General features: G+C 44.0%; 1 protein-coding gene across 6 annotated transcripts in view; it reads left to right on the top strand.

Annotated features, from left to right (window-relative positions):
- ERG (ETS transcription factor ERG) overlaps positions 1 to 21,035 on the top strand; it is a 317,498-nt gene that overhangs the window by 276,110 nt on the left and 20,353 nt on the right. For 4 of the 6 annotated variants that reach the window (XM_070466985.1, XM_070466986.1, XM_070466987.1 and 1 more), the window contains 3 exons: positions 16,643 to 16,846; positions 17,671 to 17,751; positions 19,706 to 19,777. The exons of 1 other annotated variant lie outside the window; for it this stretch is intronic. In XM_070466985.1, the coding sequence (XP_070323086.1) occupies positions 16,643 to 16,846; positions 17,671 to 17,751; positions 19,706 to 19,777 (357 nt within the window). The remainder of the gene's footprint in view (positions 1 to 16,642; positions 16,847 to 17,670; positions 17,752 to 19,705; positions 19,778 to 21,035) is intronic. One more of the 6 variants, XM_070466988.1, reaches the window with a different exon arrangement.

Here is a 21,035-nt window from a genome sequence, read left to right as displayed (position 1 = left end):
ATTCAGACACGTGTTTCCAAATAGCTGGGGAACAAGATGACCGTAAGATGACTAGGGAAGAGCAGCTGCCTTTGTCCCCTCCTGATGGGGTTTCTGAACCCCCTGCCGCTGCCGCCGATTTCCTCTGCCCTGTCCTGTCCCCCAGTCACATCCTACTCCTGTGCTGTGTTGTCACCTGCGTCCTCTGCCAGGCATTTCCCTCCAATGGAATGTCCTTCTGTTCCCCTGCTAACAAGTCCTTCTCGCTTTTCCAGGCACCTTTGACATCCACCCTCTCTAAGAAACCACCCTGGATCTTCAGGCACCTTCATTGCTTCCCTGATGACGTCTTAGCAGTTCCTTCATCGCACTTTATGTGGTTTTGTATTATAGTCTATGCTTCCCTGGTGGCTCAGAGGTTAAAGCGTCTGCCTGCAATGCGGGAGACCTGGGTTCGATCCCTGGGTCGGGAAGATCCCCTGGAGAAGGAAATGGCAACCCACTCCAGTATTCTTGCCTGGAGAATCTCACGGGTGGAGGAGCCTGGTGGGCTACATACAGTCCATGGGGTCGCAAAGAGTCAGACACGACTGAGCGACTTAACTTTTCACTTTCACTTTCATGCTAGATATAGTGTTTAATTCCATAAAGGATTTGAGATACCTTGTGGACTAAACTACTGATCGTCACGTGAGCCAAACTACTAATCAGTTAGAAATTAGGGATCGATGCTGAGACAGTCGGGCTTCTCATGTGGCTCCGTTTGGTAGAGAATCCACCTACCAATGCAGAAGACTTGGGTTCAGTCCCTGGGTTGGGAAGATCTCCTGGAGGAGGAAGGAAATGGCAACCCACTCCAGTATTTTGGCCTGGAGAATCCCATGGACAGAGGATCCTGGCAGGCTACAGTCCATGGAGTTGCAAAAGACCTGAGCATGACTTAGCAACTCAACAGCCACAACTAAGGCAATTATGAATATTAATGGAAAACCAAGGTCACATGAAGGAATAATGTAGCTCTTTTGGCCACAAGCTTGGCCAAGATGCTGTGGCTTAGTTTCTAGAATGTCATTGAGCTTCCTGGTGGCTAACATAAAAAGATCCATAGGGGAAATAATGTCTTTTTTCAGAAATAAATTTCACAGGGAAGGGAATGTCCTTCCTGGTACAGAATCTCTGGATATTTGGGCTTAACTCAGGCATGAGCACCTTCTTTGTGACATCCACTATGGACAGAGTGAGTTATATTAGCCAATAGATCAGTGCAGAAAGCATATGCCCAGTGTGAGTCTTTGCTGGTTTGGTTTCTTAGAAAGTCAGGATTTTGATGTCTCAAAGTGGCAGAAAGTTCCTATGGCCTGCACAAGACCTTTTCTAAAGATGATGTCTCCAAACTCAGGTTGAAAGTAGATGAATAACAAGCAGTGGAAGAAAGTACTCTCCAAGTCTAAATGGCCAATGTTTTATTACAGTGTACTCAGCCATGAAATTAAAAGATGCTTGCTGCTTGGAAGAATATCTATGACAAACCTAGACAGTATTGAAAAGAAGAGACATCACTTTGCCAACAAAGGTCCATATAATCAAAAGTATGGTTTTTCCAGTAGTCATGTACAGGTGTGAGAGCTGGACCATAATGAAGGCTGAGTGCTGAAGAATTGATGCTTTCAAACTGGTGTTGGAGGAGACTCTTGAGAGTCCCTTGGACTGCAAGGAGATCAAACCAGTCCATCCTAAAGGAAACCAAGTCTGAATATTCATTGGGAAGGCTGATGCTGAAGCTGAAGCTCCAATACTTTAGCCACCTGATGCAAAGAGCCAACTCATTGGAAAACACCCTGATGTTGGGAAGGATTGAAGGCAGGAGGAGAAGGGGACGACAGAGGACGAGATACTTGGATGGCATCACTGACTCAGTGGGCATGAGTTTGAACAAACTCCGGGAAATAGTGAAGGACGGGGAAACCTGGTGTGCTACAGTCCATGTGGTCAGACACGACTTAGCAACTGAACAACAATCTTTTTAAAGGTGGTTATTTATAAGCCTGTGTGTTCTATTAGACTGAGAGCATCGTGAGTTGGTGATAATGTCTTTTGCGTTCTTCACCACCAGACAAAGCAGCAAACTCGTGGCCCATGTGTAGAAGTCGCTAAGCATGCATCAGTTGAGTTAGTGGGAATCCAACTTTAGTTAGTTGGGATCAGAGGACCACCGGGGATGCATTTGCAAGATTCTTGCTGATCTTCATTCAGCTGTTTATGAGTCAGGGTTCTTCAAAGAAGCAGAACCAGTCTCTCTCTCTTTCTCTCACCCTTTCCTGGCCTTTACTCAGTCACACAGTGCAAAGGCCAGCATCTTTTGGGAGCACCCTTGCAGATTGGCCCAGAAATAATGTTTAATGAAATATCTAGACATCCCACAATCCAGTCAAGTGGACACACACTCTTAACTATCATTGAAAGTGAAAGTCACTCAATCGTGTCTGACTCTTTGTGACCCTGTGGGCTATGCAGTCCGTGGAATTCTCCAGGCCAGAATACTGGAGTGGGTAGCCTTTCCCTTCTTCAGGGGATCTTCCCAACCCAGGGATCAAACCCAGGTCTCCCGCACTGCGGGCAGATTCTTTACCAGCTGAGCCACAAGGGAAGCCCTATCATTAAATCCTTTTAAGATGTATGTATTTATCTGTTTTTGGCTGTGCTGGGTCTTCAGTGTTGCATGGGGGCTTTCTCTGGTTGCTGTGAGCAGGGGCTCCTCTGTAGTTTCAGTATGTGGGCTTCTCACTGTAGTGGCTTCTTTTTGCAGAGCACAGGCTCTAGGCACACGGGTCTCAGTAGCTGTAGCACTTGGGCTCAGTTGCTCTGTGGCATGTGGAATATTCCACGTGGCCCACGGGCTCAGTTGCTCTGCGGCCTGTGGAATATTCCACGTGGCCCACGGGCTCAGTTGCTCTGTGGCCTGTGGAACATTCCAGGACCAGGGACCAAGGCTGTGTCTCCTGCCTTGGCAGGCAGATTCTTTACCACTGAGCCGTGAAGGAAGTCCCGTAAAACTCTTAAACGTGAGGAAATTGGGCCCTGGGGAAGTGAAAGAACTTTCCCGAGGATACATGTGCAGATGGGTGAGACCAGAGCCAATCCTCAGGCCTGTACTCAGTGATTAAGTATCTGCTGGTGAAGCATTTCTTTCTTAAAATTAAAGTATTACGGGGACCTCCTGGTGGCTCAGACCGTGAGGAATCTGCCTTTCTTGAGGGAGATCTGGGTTCAATCCCAGAGTCGGTAAGATCCCCGGGAAACAGCAACCCACTCCAGTATTCTTGCCTGGAGAATCCCATGGACAGAGGAGCCTGGTGGGCTACAGCCCATGGGGTTGCAAAGAGTCGGACACGACTGAGTGACTAATACTTCCACTTTTTCCTCGTCATTTACCATATTGTGTTAGTTTCAGGGGTACAGCATAGTGGCTCAGTATTTCTACAGGTTGTGCTCCATGGTTAGATTATTATAAGATAATGAGTGTTATTCCCTATGCTACACATATATCCTTGTCGCTTATCTACTTGTATATAAAAGTTTGTATGTGCTAATCCCACACCACTAATTTGTCCCCCCTTTCCCTCTCCCATTTGGTAACCACACATTTGTTTCCAATAAACTACACGTTTCTCTGCTTTACTTTGTCATGCCTCCAAACACTCCCAGAGATCTCTCCCATTATGTCTGCATTATGGAATGTGTTTCTATAAGCTTCTGGTTACAATTTTTTATGCTCAGTCAGGCAACTGAACAACCCAACCAACTAAAACTTAAATCCTAAGGTCCCAGTTAATACATGTTTAAATGGGAGCTGGATTGAGGTAACTGTCATTGGCTCCTACGTGGCTGAAATAATAAAAACAGAAATGGTGACCGTCTGCTGAGGGCACAGTGTTGTCAGCCACTTGGCCGTGCTCTTTGTTGAAAAGATATTATTTAAAAAAAAAAAAGAAAAGGTATAATTTAATGGTGAAGATGACAGGAAAGATGGTAAAAGACAGGGAAGCCTGGCGTGCTGCAGTCCATGGGGTTGCTAAGAGTCAGACACGACTGAGCAACTAAACAGCAACAATCTTAGCTAAATTCCACAAAAATCCTATGGTGTAGAAACTATTTGCTATTCTCACTGTACAGATAAAGAAACTCAAACTAGGGAAGTAAGATGGTTGCCCAAGATGTCCCAGCCGATGATGCGGAAAGCCAGAATTCTGACCCAGTTCTGTCTGAATCCAGAGTCTGAGCTCTTATTCGTATGCTATTAATACATGATCAAAAGTGTCTAGGAAGAACACAAGAAAGTAGAATGATGGAATAAATTTGTTAAATTGTTGTAGATTCTGAAACAGCCTTTTCAAATATGTAAGTAGTAAGTCGTGGAGTAAAGTTGATGTTCAAGATGGTCTATGATGTTGCTCAGCTCTTAACCTTTACATTTCCATGATGATAATGATTTATCTGGTTTTTTAAAAAAAACCAAGGGAAGAATCTAATTAAAAATAGCTTTGATTTAGCAAAAATAGCTGGGTGGAAGTTCATAAATGTAGAAAAAAAATTTAAGGTAGATGATGCTCCTTTGGGCTTCCCAGGTGGTGCTAGTGGTAAAGAATCTGCCTGCCAATGCTGGAGACGTGGGTTTGATCCCTAGGTTGGGAACATCCCCAGAAGAAGGAAATGGCAACCCCTTCCAGGTTTCTTGCCTGGAAAATCCCATGGACAGAGGAGCCTGGAGGGCTACAGTCCATGAGGTTGCAAAGAGTTGGACATGACCGAGCAACTGAGCAGGCACACATGATGTTTGTTTGATTCATCCTGTACTTAAGATACTGATGGGATACCTACCAGGCCGTTCACTGTGTCCTGTAGAGCGTGGGGTTAAAATCCTTTATCAAGGATCATACAGTTGAGTTCTAAACTGTGCCTTTTCTAGCTCTGGAAAGTCATTTAATCTTGCTGAGCCTTAGTTTCTGTGCCATCAAAATAAAGATGGTAGTATGGGTTAAATAAGATGCATGTGTGATGTGTATAAACAGTGCTTGGGATATGGTAATCCTTCCAAAAACTGCAGCTCTTCTTTTCATATTTCTTCAGGCATTGGGGAGAGAGCCCTACATTCAAGAGATAAGCATTTATTATGGGTTGAATTGTGCCCCTACCAAAAAAGAATACATTGACATCCTAACTTCCAATGCCTTGGAATGTGACCTGATTTGGAAATAGAGTATTTTCAGGTTTGATCAAGTTAGGATGAGGTCACAAGGGTGGGCCTGATAGAATGACTGGTGCCCTTATCTGAAGGGGGCATCTGGACCCAGACATACACAGAGGGAAGATGATGTGAGGATGCAGGGAGAAGGCCATGTAAGGATGGGGGTAGAGATTAGAAGGGTGCAGCTGTAAGGAATCCCAAGGAGTGCCACCCACCCCCAGAAGATGGGACGGGAAAGGAAGGATTCTGTCCGGTGTCCCAGAGGGAGCTCAGCCCTCCTGACAGCTAGATTTCAGACTTCCAGCCCCCAGAACTACGAGGAACCATGTTCCTATTGTTTTAAGCCAGTTGGTGTGTGGTTCTCTTTGTGGCACCCCTTGAAAACCAACACTGCATGCACGCTGTAGTTGGAACATGAGAATCTAGAGGGCCAGGGGATATCTATGGAGTGAGGAGAGTGGAGGACAAAACTCCGGGGATACCAATATTTAAAGAGGAGCAAAAAGAGACCACCCAAGCAGGGAGAAACTTTTAAGTGGAGCGGGTCACTCCATTTCTGAAACATGATGAGCATATGCAGTGTTGTCGTGGAGTACTAACTAAGAGGAGGAAACAGGGAAAAAAAGAAAAACAAAATCTCCAAGCTAGATAACCCACTTAGGAAGAGCTGAGAATGACTATCCAGTGAAATATTTTGGCATGTCTGACTGTCAAAGATATCTTTAGAGCCCAACAAAAATAATGTAGTCATGTATTTCTTGAATAAAATATATGATGGAATTGTTGATTCTCAGTGAGTTGAAAGTAGGCACACTTTGTTTTTTTACAGTTCTTTGTGCTCTTCCCCTGGGTATTGAACAATCCATATGTACAGTTAATTTTTGACAATGGGTTATTTAATCCGTGACTGAAGTGGAGCATAGTGTGAGCTAGGCTGATGGCTGCAGTGAAAAGGGAAAAGTTTGAAGGTAGATGGGTAAAATTTATGCAGAGAAGACTCTTGGTTCTAGTAAACCGTTAAATTTAAAAGGGCCTCTCGCAGAGTCCCTGGAAATGATGCATAAAGTCTGACAACCTTCTAAATGCACAGCTGAACTGGGAAGAAGGTCAGCAGGTTCCTTAGACTAAAGACAAGGCAGAAACTGAGAACAGGACGGCCTCTTCGTCCCATTTGTCTCATGTTGTCTTAGGTGCCATGGATGGGGGTGGGGTTCCGATGTCTATGATACAGATATTTGGGTTTTAAAGATTAATTAGGGACAGGAGATGACATCTTGGACTTGCAAAAGCAGGGGTTGGACCTCCTAACTCATGCACACAACTGTGTGTTCCAACAGTCCCCAGTCTGAGAAATTAGCCATTGAAAAGTGGTTATGGGCTAGAAATAAAGACAAAATCTTGCTGGAGAAGCTCACCTTCAATTCAGGCTTGACAGAATTCCTACAGATAAAGACCTACAGAAGATGATGCTGCAGACCCAAATTATGAAAACGGGAAGAACCTATCGAGGCCAAGATTCAGCAGAAAGAACAGACAACCTGATTAAAACCCTCAGTGATGTTAGGTAATTACAGTATGGTATAGAGAATGGAAAGTAAGTAGATTTAAAAAGTGACTAGATACCTAAAGGGTTTCACTGGTGGCTCAGAGGTAGAGAATCCGCCTGCCAATGTAAGAGATGCAGGAGACAAGGATTCCATCCCCAGGTTGGGAAGATTCTCCTGGAGAAGGAAGTGGTAACCCACTCCAGTATTCTTGCCTGGGAAATCCCATGAACAGAGGAGCCTGGCAGGCTGCAGTCCATGAAGTCACATGAGTTGGACACAGTTTAATTTCTAAACAACAGATACATAAAAGAAGGAATAAGCAAAGAAAGGAAAAATATTATGGAAATGAATGGATAATATTGAAGAAGGAAAAGTAGAATGCCTAGAAACACAAGAGTGTATTCAAAATTCAGATCAGAAAATATTAAAAACTCAGTAGATGGATTAAACAGTTGATATGAAAACACTGAGAAGCAAATTAAAGATTGTTTTCAGAGTGCAGCACAGAGACAAAAAGGGGAAATTTAAGGAAAAAAGTCAACAGTTGGGAAGGACTCAGGGTAGACCTATTAGAAGTTCTGGAAAAAGGGAATAAAGAGAATGGATGAGATGCAACATTTGAAGAGATTAACAGCTAAGACTTTCCCAAAATTGATAAATAGAGCCATTCTCCAAATACAGGAAACACCGTCTAGAGAAGGATAAAGAAGAATTCATTTTCTCTAATCACGTTATGGTGAGACTGCAGAACACCAGAGACAAAGGACTTTAATGCCAACTGATGAAGAGACACAGGGACTTTGGCGGTGGTCCCGTGGTTAGGACTCTGCTCTGAGGCTCTGGGTTCCATCCCTGATCAGGGATCCGAGATGCCACAAGCCACTGGGTGTGGCCAAAAAAAAAAAAAGATCACTTAGCAAACTCACTAATTACCCCCCTATAAAAAGAAAGAAGACAGACCATCAGAAAATAATGACAGTTATAAGGACAGCAAACCTCTCAACAGCAAAACAGGGCGCAGAGGGCAATAGCAGGAAATTTCCAGGAACTGGGAGAAACTGACAGAACTCTAGATCTATCTAAAACCTAAAACTCTAGGTCTCTTAACATTCTTTTTCCTGCCACAGACTCTAATAATGTTGGATAAAAATATTGACTGACATTATTATATAAGCGTAGCAATGCAGGACTAGTGTTAAAGGTTCCCAAACACCTTATGTTCTCTGGGCAAAGGACATTTGGGGATTAAATTTTGATTTTGCATAAAGAAATGAAGAAATTGGAGTAGAATGTTAAACACCCAACCAGTAGAGAAACAAACAGACAAACAGAAAACAGCAAAGAAAAATAGATGAATTCAATCAGATATTTGAAAGGAGAAATAAAGAACAGATACAGCAATAACAAAAAGCGTGATGTGTTAGAAATCAGATATACCCGTAACAATAAATGTAAGTAGATCAAACTCGTCATCAAAGACAGAGAATGATAAAGTGGATATTTTAAAAGTACTACAGAGTTAGTTATGTACTGTTTACAGAAACATCTAATATAGACAAGGAATGCTAGTAAACAGATGGGAAAAGGTACACTAGCCAAATTGCAGTCAAAATAAAGCTGACAAGAATGGAAACAGAAAGCATTACTGGAGAAAACTGATAGTTATCACATAATCAGAAAGTGTTTACATTTATGAAGAATGTACGATGATAAAGCTGAATATACCTAATAACTTAGCCTCAGAATACACAAAGAACTATACAGAGAGATAGACCAGTTCACTTTAGTGAGAGATTTTAATTTGCCTTTCTCAGCTTTTGATAGATCAATGACATGGAAATTATGTGTGAATTACTAATTTTGATCTAGTGGCTTCTTATAGATACCTGTACTCAACAATTAGAAGCCTTCTTTTTAAGTACTCAAAGAGCATTTGCAGAAACTGACTGTGCCATAGGAGTAACAACCATTATTCAAAAAATCAGTATCATATAGACCTCATTCACGGACAAAAGTACAATAAAATTAGAAATCAGTAATTATCAAAACAAAAACTGAACCGCATTCATTGTTTGGAAATGAAAAGATTCAGAAGTAACCTTGACTGTAGGCTCTTTACTTGAGCTCAAATTTCAATTTCTTGAAGCTCAAATTTGAGCCAGTTCTCTTATTTAGGCTTCTTTATAAATGTAAAATTTGTTCTGATGAGGCGGCAAAATACTAAATCTTATTTTTGCAGGCTTCTGAGTGTCTAGAACAGCAGACTGGCAGCCTCGCCAGGGTCTGGTTTTATAAACAAAGACCTCATAGGCTTGTGATATGACTTAGAAGTGCAATTTATTTTTGTTGGTATTTTTTCATGACCATGGATGATTTTTCTTTCTGGAAGCCAGTATTTTACATTGATACTGTTCAAGAAAAGTGACACTCAGGACTTATCACCAATTTGGTTAATTCTCGGGTAGGGCAAGTGTCTCAGAAACAGGATACTCGCCTATAAGAGGTATTTTGTTTCAGGAAGGCGCGTATGTCTTCAGCAATGCAGTATCCTTTTGCTTAATTTAAATATCTACTTAATATTTTCCTGGCAGCAGTGGAATTCTACTAAGTCAGAATCCAGTTTCAGGGAAATATAAAAAAAATTTTCAACCCTAATCCTACCCACTGCCTGTCAACCGCTCACTCCTCACCACTCCCGCCTAAACAGTGCAAATCTGCTTTGCTTTTATTTATTGTTTTAATCTCAGTTTACTGAAATAACATTTGTAAAACTTTTGGATATTAACTGTGTAATCTAAAATACAAATAAGAGGCTGCAGAGAGAGAGATGACTTTCTTTTTTAACCCTGTACCACGGGGATTTACCATTTTGATGTCCACGTGTTGTGGAGACTAGACAGAGATGTTTTTAAAACAATTGAACTGGAGGGCTGAAAACAAAACAACTTATCTCTAGCGGCTCATGGTTCATCTGCCATTAGCACCTCCGAAAGCTTCTTAAAATAAAGTGATACATCAGACTTTTGTGTTGAAAGGGAGAGGCTTCCCCTGTGACAATAGATTGTCTATTTCAATTTAGCAGAGTTTGCAATGCAGAACCCAGTGCGTGGATGCATTATTGTTCTGTAATGTGTTATTGTTGGCAAAGTGCTTCCACATACATTATCTCATTGACTTTTCTCTTCCCTTAACATTTCACTTAATTACCCACAGAAGAAAGAAAATTCTGGAGAGGTTGACTTTTGCATCTAAGGAATGGTTGAATCAGGACCCAAATATGAGTGTTCTGGCTCCTGATAAAACCTTGTATTTGATCACCAAGTTTGCTATGCTGGATGTGAATTAAGACATTCTTTGATTCTTCAGATATTTTCATTGACCCTGAAATTCCTAGATCATAAAGTCCAACCTTCTTAGCAAGATCCTCAAGGTTCTCCTTGAAAGAAAGAGAAAGTGAAGTGGCTCAGCCGTGTCCAACTCTTTGCAACCCCATGGACTGTAGCCGACCAAGCTCCTCTGCCCCTAGGATTTTCTAGGCAAGAATACTGGAGAGGGTTGCCATTCCCTTCTCCATCTGTCATCCTGCTGCGGTCAAAATCTTTTTTGTTTATGCAGGCTCAAGCCAAACCCTTCTGGTGAAACCTTCCCCCTCCCCTTTTTTTTTCCTGATTGGGATGAATTGCTGCTTCTCTGTACTTCCACGTCCTGCTCAGATAACACAAATTCCATTCCATTTTGTGGGTCATCTTCATGGCTACCTCGCTCGGTGGATTCTCAGCATCTTTTTCTTGGCCACCTCTGAATCCCTGCAGTACTTGTGTATATCATAAATGCTCAGTTAAATTCAGCTTAGTCTAAGGACTACTAAGGCTGTTGGTCTTAAGACTAAAGTCCTATTGGTCCTTGGAATCTACACATTGTTCCGTAAATGTCTATTGACAGTTGACTGGGTAAAGAAGAGTGGTACATATATGCAATGGAATACTACTCAGCCATGAAAAGAACAGAATCATGCCATTTGCAGCAATAGGAATTCAACTAGAGAATTACTATACTAAGTGAAGTAAGAACGATGAACATCATATCATATCACTTTCATGTGGAATCTAAAATATGACACAAGGGAAACTATCTAGGCAACAGAAACAAAACCAGGGGCATAGAGGCCAGACTGGTGGTTGCCGTGGGGAAGGAGGACACGATCGGGATGGATTGGGGGTCCGGGATTAGCGGATGCAAACGGGTATATCCAGAGTGGGTAAACAGCAAGCTCCTACTCTGTAGCACAGGGAACTATATTCAGTATCCAGTGATAAAGCATAATGGAAGAGAATATATGTATGTATAACTGAATTACTGTGCTATGCAGTAGAAATTAACACAGCCTTGTAAATCAACTATACTCCAATTAAAAAAAAAATGACACCAAAAGAAAAAGAGAAGCCCCAGGCTCAGTCATGAGATTAGGAGACAGGTTCTGAGCTGCACCACTCCCTGGGGGCAGAGGGTGTGCGATCCACCCCTGAGCGGAGGCAGAGGTGACCCTGGGTTGGGGCTCATCCCGTGACCCCTCCCCTTTCTCCTTCATATGCATAGTGGGGGGTCGGGGGAAGAGAGAAGGAGGCCGGTTGAATCTTGTGGGACCTTGTGAGTTCCCATCTGTGATGGCAGGGTAGGGCGGAAATAAGAAAACTTTGCTGATCCATCATGGGCCTTGGAGGAGACCTGGAAGCTTCTCTCCTGGGTGCTCTGTGGAGCTGAAGGGTGAGCTGAGACCCCACACACTGACTTGAACCCTAAAAAAATACCCTTTATAAGAGCAGCATCCGTGCCTGGCCCAGGAAGCTTGGGGAAGCTGAGGGTGGGCCCTGCCACTGGGGCAGGGACAGAGCCCCCTGTCTTGTCATCACTTTCCTGCCCGGGTAGTGATTATCAGCTCCTAAACCTCAAGAATGTGGAGGGCAGATACCCAGAGGAGGTGGTGAGTGTAAGTGAGGATGCAGGAAAGGTGAGTCTTCGACCAGCGGGTGGTGTGTGGGCACAGACGGGGTGTGGGTTCGGAAGATGACAGCTGGGTGTGTGGGGATGGAGGGTCTGGGGTGGAGGAAAAGCTGGGAATGATGCTTAGGAAAACCATGGGGCCCGGAGACCTGGGACCATGTGCTTCAGACTGAAGAGTTCGGACTTGATCCTTGCAAACTGTTCTCTATAGAACACCTATAGAGGCGGTCTAGAATAATGGCGCCCCACAGATTGGAAAGGCGCGTTCTCATTTACTCTATCAAGCGGTCATATTTTCATATTTTGTTTTTAATACTCTTAGCTTCTAAATGTATAAGGCGGAGGTGTGGAGATCAAATTCCAAAAGGATACAGGAGTAACCTGACTTGGTATAGTCTATTCTTTTCCAATGAAACAACTCCCATGAATGAACTGGATAAAAAAAGTAATATGAAAATTTTATGAAAATGTAATAATAACATTTTAGCAAATGTACATGTGCGGTCCTTTGTAGGACCTTGTTTTGATTTTGAAACACAGAGAATATATATTATATATATATATTTATAAATAACTGTTTAATCAAAGTATCACATGTTCATTGTAGAAAAAAAAGAGAAGATATAGTTTAGTGAAAAGGAAAAAATTTTAAATCTCCATTGCCTTTTGCTCAGACACAGTAATTGCCGTTTCAATGCATATCTCTTGAAAATTCTTTCCATGGGTATATTTGTATTTCTTTGAAGAATATAATTATACTGCCATAATGTTTTCAAAACTTTTAATCTATTTTGAACATTTTTCATATCAGTAACTATATTCAGCAGTGTAATTTTAGTCTCTAAATATCACAAGGATGTTCCTAAATGTACAGCAACTTAACTAGTTCTCTTGTTTTGTGGGACATTTAGGGTGTTTCCAATGTTTGGCTATTATAAACAACACTACAAAGAACATCCTTGAAAATAAATCATTGCGCACTTCCTCCATGATTTCCTAAGGATAAATTTCTAGAAGTGGAATTTTTAGTTCAGACTATACACACAGTTTTTCAAAGGCATCTGACAAGTACTGCCGAATTGCCGATTGGGAAGGTCGTAGGAATTTACACTCATGCCAGCAGGACCATTTGACCAATCCGAAGCAAGAATTTAGTGCTCATAGTGCAGAGCAAAGAGAAATTGGCCTCTGGGCTCTTGCACGAGAGTCCCTTAAAGGAAAATTGAAAGATCTATCACAACCTTGAGCTTAGCAAGGGAAACCAATTAATTAGGCACACCAAGGGATGCTGGAAAGAGACTGGCCTCCTTGTGGCTGTCTTCCTAAGGTGTCACTTGGCCATGTTAGCATGAACCCAGCAACTTTCCAGAAGATATTCATCTATCATTTTTAGAATATGTTTCCACCATTAAGAGAAGAAAATGCCTTCCCAGAATGAACTGATTTCTGGGAAGTAGTTACACCAAAACAGTCCTTCCATGTTGTTTATACCTAGTGGTGAAATTTACAGGAAATGACTTGGGGACCCTGTGGAAGGGAAGGCCTCCTTTCCAAGAAGGCTATTTCATTGACCTCCGCACAGAACTAAGGAAACAGGACTTGAATTCAGGGCATCCTGAGGCCAATATATGATTTGTTCCTATATGATGAGGAGTCATGACATAGCATGAGAAAAGGGGGGAAAAGAAAACTTTCTATGGAAACAGTCTGAAGTTTCGAACGTTTTCTCCATGAAAGCAGAGTTCTGACCTCATGGCAGAGAGCCATCCAAACTTCAATGACTTGGATGGAGCTAACATTCAGTTTTCACAGGCTAACAAAATGTTTCCATGTGGTTGGATTACAAAGGCAAAGGCGTACCTTTCTGTCAACGCTGCCATTTGAGCTTTTGTAGATATTCTGTGCTTTCTAGCAGAACCAGAGACCTTAGTTAGGCATGGGTCCTGTGACCACTGATTCTGCATGGAGGTACTCACCTAGGCCAGCACTTCCACCGGCTTTGTGTGGACATGGGTCAGCTGAGAATCCTATGAAAATACAGACTCAGATTCAGGAGGCCTGCATGGCACCTGGGTGTTCTGCATTTCTAGTTAGGTCCCATGGAATGCAGAGGCTTCCAGGTCCCATGATCACACTCTTAAAGGAGTGAAACCTGGGAGTAGATGGTCTGAACCACATTAGAATTACCTGGACAGCTTTTAACAACTGATACCCAGGTTACCCTCCAGCAGATTTCATTCAGCATCTCTGTGAGTGAGAGCAGGCATCTGTAGTTTTTTGTTTTTTTCAATCTCCCATGACTCTCATGTGGAGCCCAGGCTATGGACCAATGCAGATTCCTTCACATGTGGGCGGGGAAGGGGAAGCAGGGGTCTTCACTGATAAGTAAATTGGGTATATTCGTGGGGAAGGGGTGCGCAAGAGCTGCTTAAATGATGAACTGTACCTCTATGGATGGACATCCTGAAAATACAGTACTGAACGCCAAAAGCAAATTAGGTGCCGTTTATATTAACTTGAAAGGCATACAACAGTATGTATAGTGGATACAGCAAGAGTATTCAGATATATACAGGGGTGATGCATGTAACATTTCAGGATACTGGTTCCTCCTGGGTATCCGGGAGGGCAGTGGGCTGGGATGAATTCTGTTGGAGTCAAAATGATTCCTTTCTACTAAGAAAGATGTGAAACCGTAGGGAAGAAACAAAAGAAGGGAGGGAGGGGGAGACAGAAGCAGAGTGAGAAAGAAAAGGAAAGGAGGGAAGGCGGAAGGGAGGAAGGAGAATTCTGGCAGCACGTGGCTGTCTGGCTGTGTCTCGCCATTACTCTGTTCTTTCTGGAATACAGACTGTATTCCAACAGCACATCGGATGCCCTTGCTCGAGCCGCCTAAAGCGGGATTCCTAAAGCAAACGGGATTCCAGAACCATTAAGCTCGAAAGCGATAGAAGGGTGGTCTATTCCCACAGCAGATGTTTCCACTTGTGATGATCTGAGCCTCGTGGCATGCCTGCCCTCTTGCAGCCTGTCCAGAGACCCCCCCCCCACCCAGGTTTTCATTCCACATGGGAAACAGACGCAGAGGACAGAAGCGATCTCCGGGGGTCACTGCCTTGAGAGTCCCCGGGGATAGAAGAACTCTGGCCCCTTGCTCTTGGTCCCGGTGTCTCCTGGTGCTCAGGGGCCCCAGGGAAGAGCCCCATCTGCCAGCCAGGCGTCCTGGGTACCCTCCACCCAGGCTGTTTGCGTGGGGTGGTCTCAGCTTGTGTTTCTGTTGAGGGGGTCCCCTGCCCCTTCTCCCCAGGGCCCTGCCTCCTGGTCCTACGAGGGTCGCCTTCCGTACTTGGCAGCCGAGTGTGACGCCGCCGCCTGCTTCCTGCGGGTGTTTGTGCCACGGTTGTGGAATGCGAACGCCCCCAGCCAGCTTGCCTCCTGCAGGTGTGAGTGAGTTGCCAGGCCAGCTTCTCTGCAGGAAAAGCGTGTAACTGATGCCTCTCGCCTAGAAACACTCGCTCCTGGGAGGTGCTAGGGTTCAGGCTGACCTACATGTCACTTCCAGTTCTGTGGTCAATATTTTCCAGTATTTCATACAAATATTGTATGGGATTTTTTTTTATTAGTATGTAATTAGCATCTTCCTGATATTTGTTGCTCTTTTTTTTCATATAAAGATACCAGTATTTTTTGAAGGAAATTTTTCATTGATTCTTATTCATTTTTTTCTCATTGTTTCTTAAATTTTATTTTTTTTTTAAATTTTATTTACTTTGTGGCTGTGCCGTGCAGCATGTGAGATCTTAGTTGCCCGATGAGGTATCAAACCCAGGTCCCCTGCACCAGAAGCGGAGGGTCTTAACCACTTGACTGCCAGGGAAGTCCCTCCCATTTATTTTTTTTAATTGAAGTTTGGTTGATTTTCAGTGTTAGGTTAGTTTCAGTGCAGAGCAAAGTGATTCAGATATTCTTTATTCAGATGAATAAATGAATAAGTAAAATAAAAAGAAACGACTAAGAAGAAAACCATATCCCTCCAGGAAATGTCAGGTTAATTGAGCAACAAAGAAGCAAGTGGTGTGATGAATCCTAAACTTTCAGGATAATTCCCTTTAAACTTTTTCAGTGTCTGGTCTTAGCATTGACATCAGTGTTGTTTTTGATTGACCAGCATCCATTCCATCCCTTTGTAGCAACTCCTTGATGTTTCCTAGAGCCTCCTCTCTCTGTTGTCAGTTCATGTGGCTCCGTCTGGCTTAACCTTCGGTTTCCTGGGTGGATGTGTAATCCAGACCCGATGTATCGGCACAGCCCACCTCCTGACCACAGTGATTGGTTCAGGAATGGCCTTGTGATTCAAGTGGGTCCAGTGATTCTCAACCCTAAGCATTTTAGTGAACTGTGGAGAAGAGGCTCAGAACCTCTTTACGGAAGTTTGTAGGATGGAAAACTCAAACCAGCAGGGCCCAACATACCAAAGGAACCAGTCAGAGGATGAAGCCAGTACGGAGGAAAGAGAGGCAAACCCTGGAGAGACTTGAGTCCTCTTGACAGTGTTTGTGCTCCTGGACCAAATCGTGCCTGATGCTAGTATATCCCCTGGACTTCTCAGTTATGTGAATCAATAAATACCCTTCTTTTCTTAAACAAAAACAAGAAAACTTACTTTAAAGACAGTAGTCTCCGAGTATAAGTCAGTTGCTCTTCCTTGGATGTTCTTGGACTGGTCCCTGAGCCTGGCTTGAAAATTCTGGAAGAGTGGCAGGTGATGCTCTGGAAAGCTGAGGCTGGTGGGAGAGCCCACGTGGGATATGTCTCTGTCCCAGGAGTTTGTCTTCAGGCGTTTATTAAATATTCTTCCGTCCCCTTTCAGATCCCACACTGTGGAGTACAGACCATGTCCGGCAGTGGCTGGAGTGGGCAGTCAAAGAATATGGGCTTCCAGACGTTGACATCTTATTATTCCAGAATATCGACGGGAAGGAGCTGTGCAAGATGACCAAAGATGACTTCCAGAGGCTCACCCCGAGCTACAACGCTGACATCCTTCTGTCGCACCTGCACTACCTCAGAGAGAGTAAGGTGGTCCCCTCTCCCACGAAGAGCACTGTCTGAGGTCCTTCTTAACCTCAGATGCAGAGGGTTCAGCCCTGTTACTGCCCTCACCCGATTCCCATTAGGATCTGAGAGAAGGCTCAGAAGGTGATGACTTAGCCAGATGCGGAGTGAAAATTGGCTCTTTTATAAGAAGCAGCAGAGTCACCTCTAGCGTTCAGTTGCTCCTCCAGGGTTCCCCTGACCGAGATGATCACATATCAGAGGGAAACAGAGCTTTACCTGGTCACACGTTATTTCATCTCCACGATGTCCACACGGAAGGAGAAGCATTACGGAATGGCTCCTACTTGATGGGAAGTATGGCACTTATCTTCCCGAAAGCCAAACCAAACCCCCTTGCATATCCCACTGGAACACAAAATGAGGAGCGTTTTCGCCTGGTATCTTGAGATGTGGCTTAGCCTGTCAGAATGGGAATGTCATCTTGGCAATGAGAGGCATGAATCTACAGAATTTGCTGCATGCTTTAGTATTTCTGAAAGGTCAAGTATGATCAGAAGGAGCTAGTCAAGATAGTGCAACAGTGGGTGGTGTGAACTCTTTGGTGTAAATGCTTTGCCTGGCATCCCTGAATTCAATATAGGCCCCCATCTAGGTTTTAACATGCTAACTGGTAGCAGAGCCATGGAGAGATTTCCAAGCAGCCCATGATATTTAGGGTGGGGAGTGTTGGGGGCAGTGGGGAGGGGCAAATATTTTCTTTCTTCTTTTTTTTGTTTTTCAAGGAAGGTAATTCTCTCTCTCTTTTTCATTTGGATGTTGCCTTTTTGTTTTGTTTTGTAGCACCTCTTCCACATTTGACTTCAGATGATGTTGATAAAGCCTTACAAAACTCTCCACGGTTAATGCATGCTAGAAACACAGGTAATGCTGGCCCTGCCCCTTGCCCCCAGGATAAGCGTAGGCTTTTGTTTACAGGTCACATGCTTTCCAGGTGGAACATGGGACAGCCAGTGCATCAGGAAGGCAGAAGGCAGAAGTGGATAGTGGAGGGGTCCTTGGTAAATCTGGGCTCTGTGTTGGCGCTACCACAGCCTCTTTGGTCTCTGAGTACGCCCCTGTTTTCCTTGCCAGTCAGAGGATTTCTTTCAACCAGGAGACATGCAGGATTAGCTTCTAGCCATAGCCTTAGCTCACTTTGCTGGGTTACTGTCTGCTGCTCTGAGTGCTCCAAGATGACCTGTGCTGACTATAGAAACTAAAAGCACGTCCTGTATAAAGGAGCCCTTTGCGTCCTCCTTTATCTCCTTGAAAATTAAAGGCTGAGAACTCAACAGTTAAAAAGAAAATTTTTTTTTTAATTCTTAAAGGAGTATTTACTAGGACCAGCAGGGATTATACTTTTCCCTTTTGGGTGAAGTTTTAGGCCATTTGACTTGACTTGTATCATCTTGCACAGACCTTGTACGTTTGCAAAAGGCAGTAGGAGGGAATGTTGGTTACCTATGGGGAGCTTTTGTTGCAAGGGAGGCTATGTTATGATTTTGGAAGATTTGAAGTTAGTGACTAACCAAATACCTGCTATTCCATGTCTTAACTATTGATTCTATATCTTATTAATATTTATTTATCTATGTTTTTTGGCCTGAGCCTGATAGAGTTTAACTGATGCTTCTTCCTGGTTAACCCCTCTCCCTCCCCTCCCAGGAAAGGCTGAGAGTAGAGTCTGGGCATTCTGTGGATGAATGTGGTCCTGATGGCATCCCTTTTCTCCATTGTGATGGAGACACTGTGTAAGCCTGACCACAGGCTGCTAACCCCACTGTATCATTTTGCCGGGACCCTCTGCCACCCGCAGGCTAGGGAGAAAACCATCGAGTGTTGGAAGGACCAAGTAACCCTCCATAAGGGAGCCAGCCAATTCACAGTCAACCCGCACAGAGAAATGCAGCCGTTTCCCAAATGTTTGCCATGTTATTTTTAAACATGTAATATGAGTGAGTGCAAGCTTGAGTATAGCAGAGATTGCTAGTTGATCTCTTGAGCTGGCCCTCAGTGTTCAGAACATTATGTTTTTAATCTGAAGCTAAAAAAATTGCTTTGAACTGATCGTACACTTTTCTGATGTAGGTTACACAATCAGCTTTTTAAGAACTTCGTGGCCAGAAATAGCAAGCACCTTAGACAAAGTAGTTCCCCTCCCTTAGGAAATGCTTTGAAAATACACTCACTTTCAGATAACTTCATAGTCATTTAAGAATTCTTTTTAGCAGGGAATGAAAGTGTCAAGGAAGCTCTGATTTCATTATTTTTGTCCTTGCTAAACATAGAAGCAATCGAAGAGCAGGGTAGCACATTCCAAATGGACTGAGCTGGAAAAAAGGAAATTTTGTCCGTTCACAAGTGGAGCATTGATTGAGAGAGAGAAAGGGAAGACAGGCATCTGAACAGAGATGTGAATTCATTTTTAATTAGATCCATATATTCTTTGGCAAAATAGTTACAATTCTTTGGTATCACTTTCCAAGGGCTCTGTAAAAATGTTTTATGGATTTTTGTACAATTTGAAAACGAAAACACCCAGCATAGAATTGTTCTAATAAAGCAAGCTTGTGGGAGGATGGAGAAACGCAGGAAGGGGCTTCAGGAGGCAGCTGAATAATCCAAACCCAAGACCCTGTGTGCCAAGTGGAGCATCCCTTCCAGCTTCAGCATCGGCTTCTGGCCCACGTCCTCGTCCCTGCTCCCCAGGTCAGGCGTGGCTCCAGGAGGCCGCTTCCCTTGGCTGTTAGGGGGAAAGTAGGCTAGGCACTGTTGCCGAGATGGACAGGCACAGCAGCAAGACCTTCACGTGTTCTGTCTTTCCTTTTGTCTGCAGGGGGTGCAGCTTTTATTTTCCCAAATACTTCAGTATATCCCGAAGCTACGCAAAGAATTACAACTAGGCCAGGTACGAAAACACCCCTGTGTCATCTGCTTTTGTTTTTTGTTTTTTGTTTTTTTTTGAGAGAGACATCCCAGGATGTCCCATGAGATGCGTGACTTACGTCACGTGACACAGCTGATCTTGGATGGGAAGCCCTAAGCAGTCTGCCTCTGCCTCTGTGGATCTGGAGCCTAGCATCAGCCAGACCTTTCCACTCAGAGATCACAGGGACAGTTCCCCCCTGAACCTCAGGCTGAAAAGCAGGTCAGCCCGTTCACCAGCTGCTTTCAGACACAGACGAGCCGAGAAGTCATTCCCTGCACCTGTCCGATTTCAAGTTTACGGAAGGACGTAGTATCATCCATCCATCCTAATCACATGGCTCAGAACCAGTGGTGTCCCCCTAACACAAGTGGCCAGTTCCCAGCTGTCATGAGAGCCAGCCTTTCAGAGCAGAAGCGTGTAATTGATCATATTTACACCTGAATCTTTGTGTGTTTCCTGATGACTTAATTAGCTTACTAATTTATGTGTCATTCATGAAAAAATATATATCAGTAGTTATCAAGGGCCTATTTGTGCCAAGCGCAATGTTAAATGCTGGGGATCTAAAGATCAGCCAGACATCAGAGAGCTCCCTGCCTCCAGAAAACTGACCTGGCCTTTCCCTAGGTGGCCACCCACCCTCCTGAGTGCCAGGCACGGCATGCAGTGGAGAATGAGCCCACGGCATACAGGCTAAAGCTCTAGATGTTTCAGTAAAGTCACCTAGAGCCAGAACAGACTCACATGCATCATATTTAACCGTTTAAGAGTGAGGTGCCTGGAGCCGGAGGGACCGAAATGGGTGTTTAACCTAAAGCACTGATCTTGCAGTAGAAGCACCACCTCTGACAATAACGGCTGTGGGAGCAGGAAGGGAGAAGGATTCCTCCCTGAATTCCTGCCTCCAGGAAAGGGATGGGCCATGTGCACTGCAATGGAAGGGCCATGTACCGGAGGAGGATGGAGTGTTGCCAGGTGGAGAAGTGCAGCGGGTGGCCTTGGGCAAGCGTGGTTCCCACATCTAAGCCCTCACTGGTATGCACAACCCCGCGAGCTGGATGCTGTGAGCAAGCCTCATAGCTGAGGAATCGTGACTCAGGGCTGTGGGATGGGCTTCTGCCTGTCCACACGTGGATCTGGAACTCCCATCTTCCTTCCTAGACCCAAGCTGTCGCTCTTCAGCTCCTGTCATCTGTCCAGGCTGCCCAAGTCCCCGTGTGAGCTGGTCCCATGCACC

Source organism: Odocoileus virginianus, chromosome 4 (assembly GCF_023699985.2).
Source record: "Odocoileus virginianus isolate 20LAN1187 ecotype Illinois chromosome 4, Ovbor_1.2, whole genome shotgun sequence".
In the NCBI taxonomy this organism is placed as follows: domain Eukaryota; kingdom Metazoa; phylum Chordata; class Mammalia; order Artiodactyla; family Cervidae; genus Odocoileus; species Odocoileus virginianus.
Note: the sequence above shows the minus strand (reverse complement) of the source record. Positions and strands in the feature narration are given on the sequence as shown.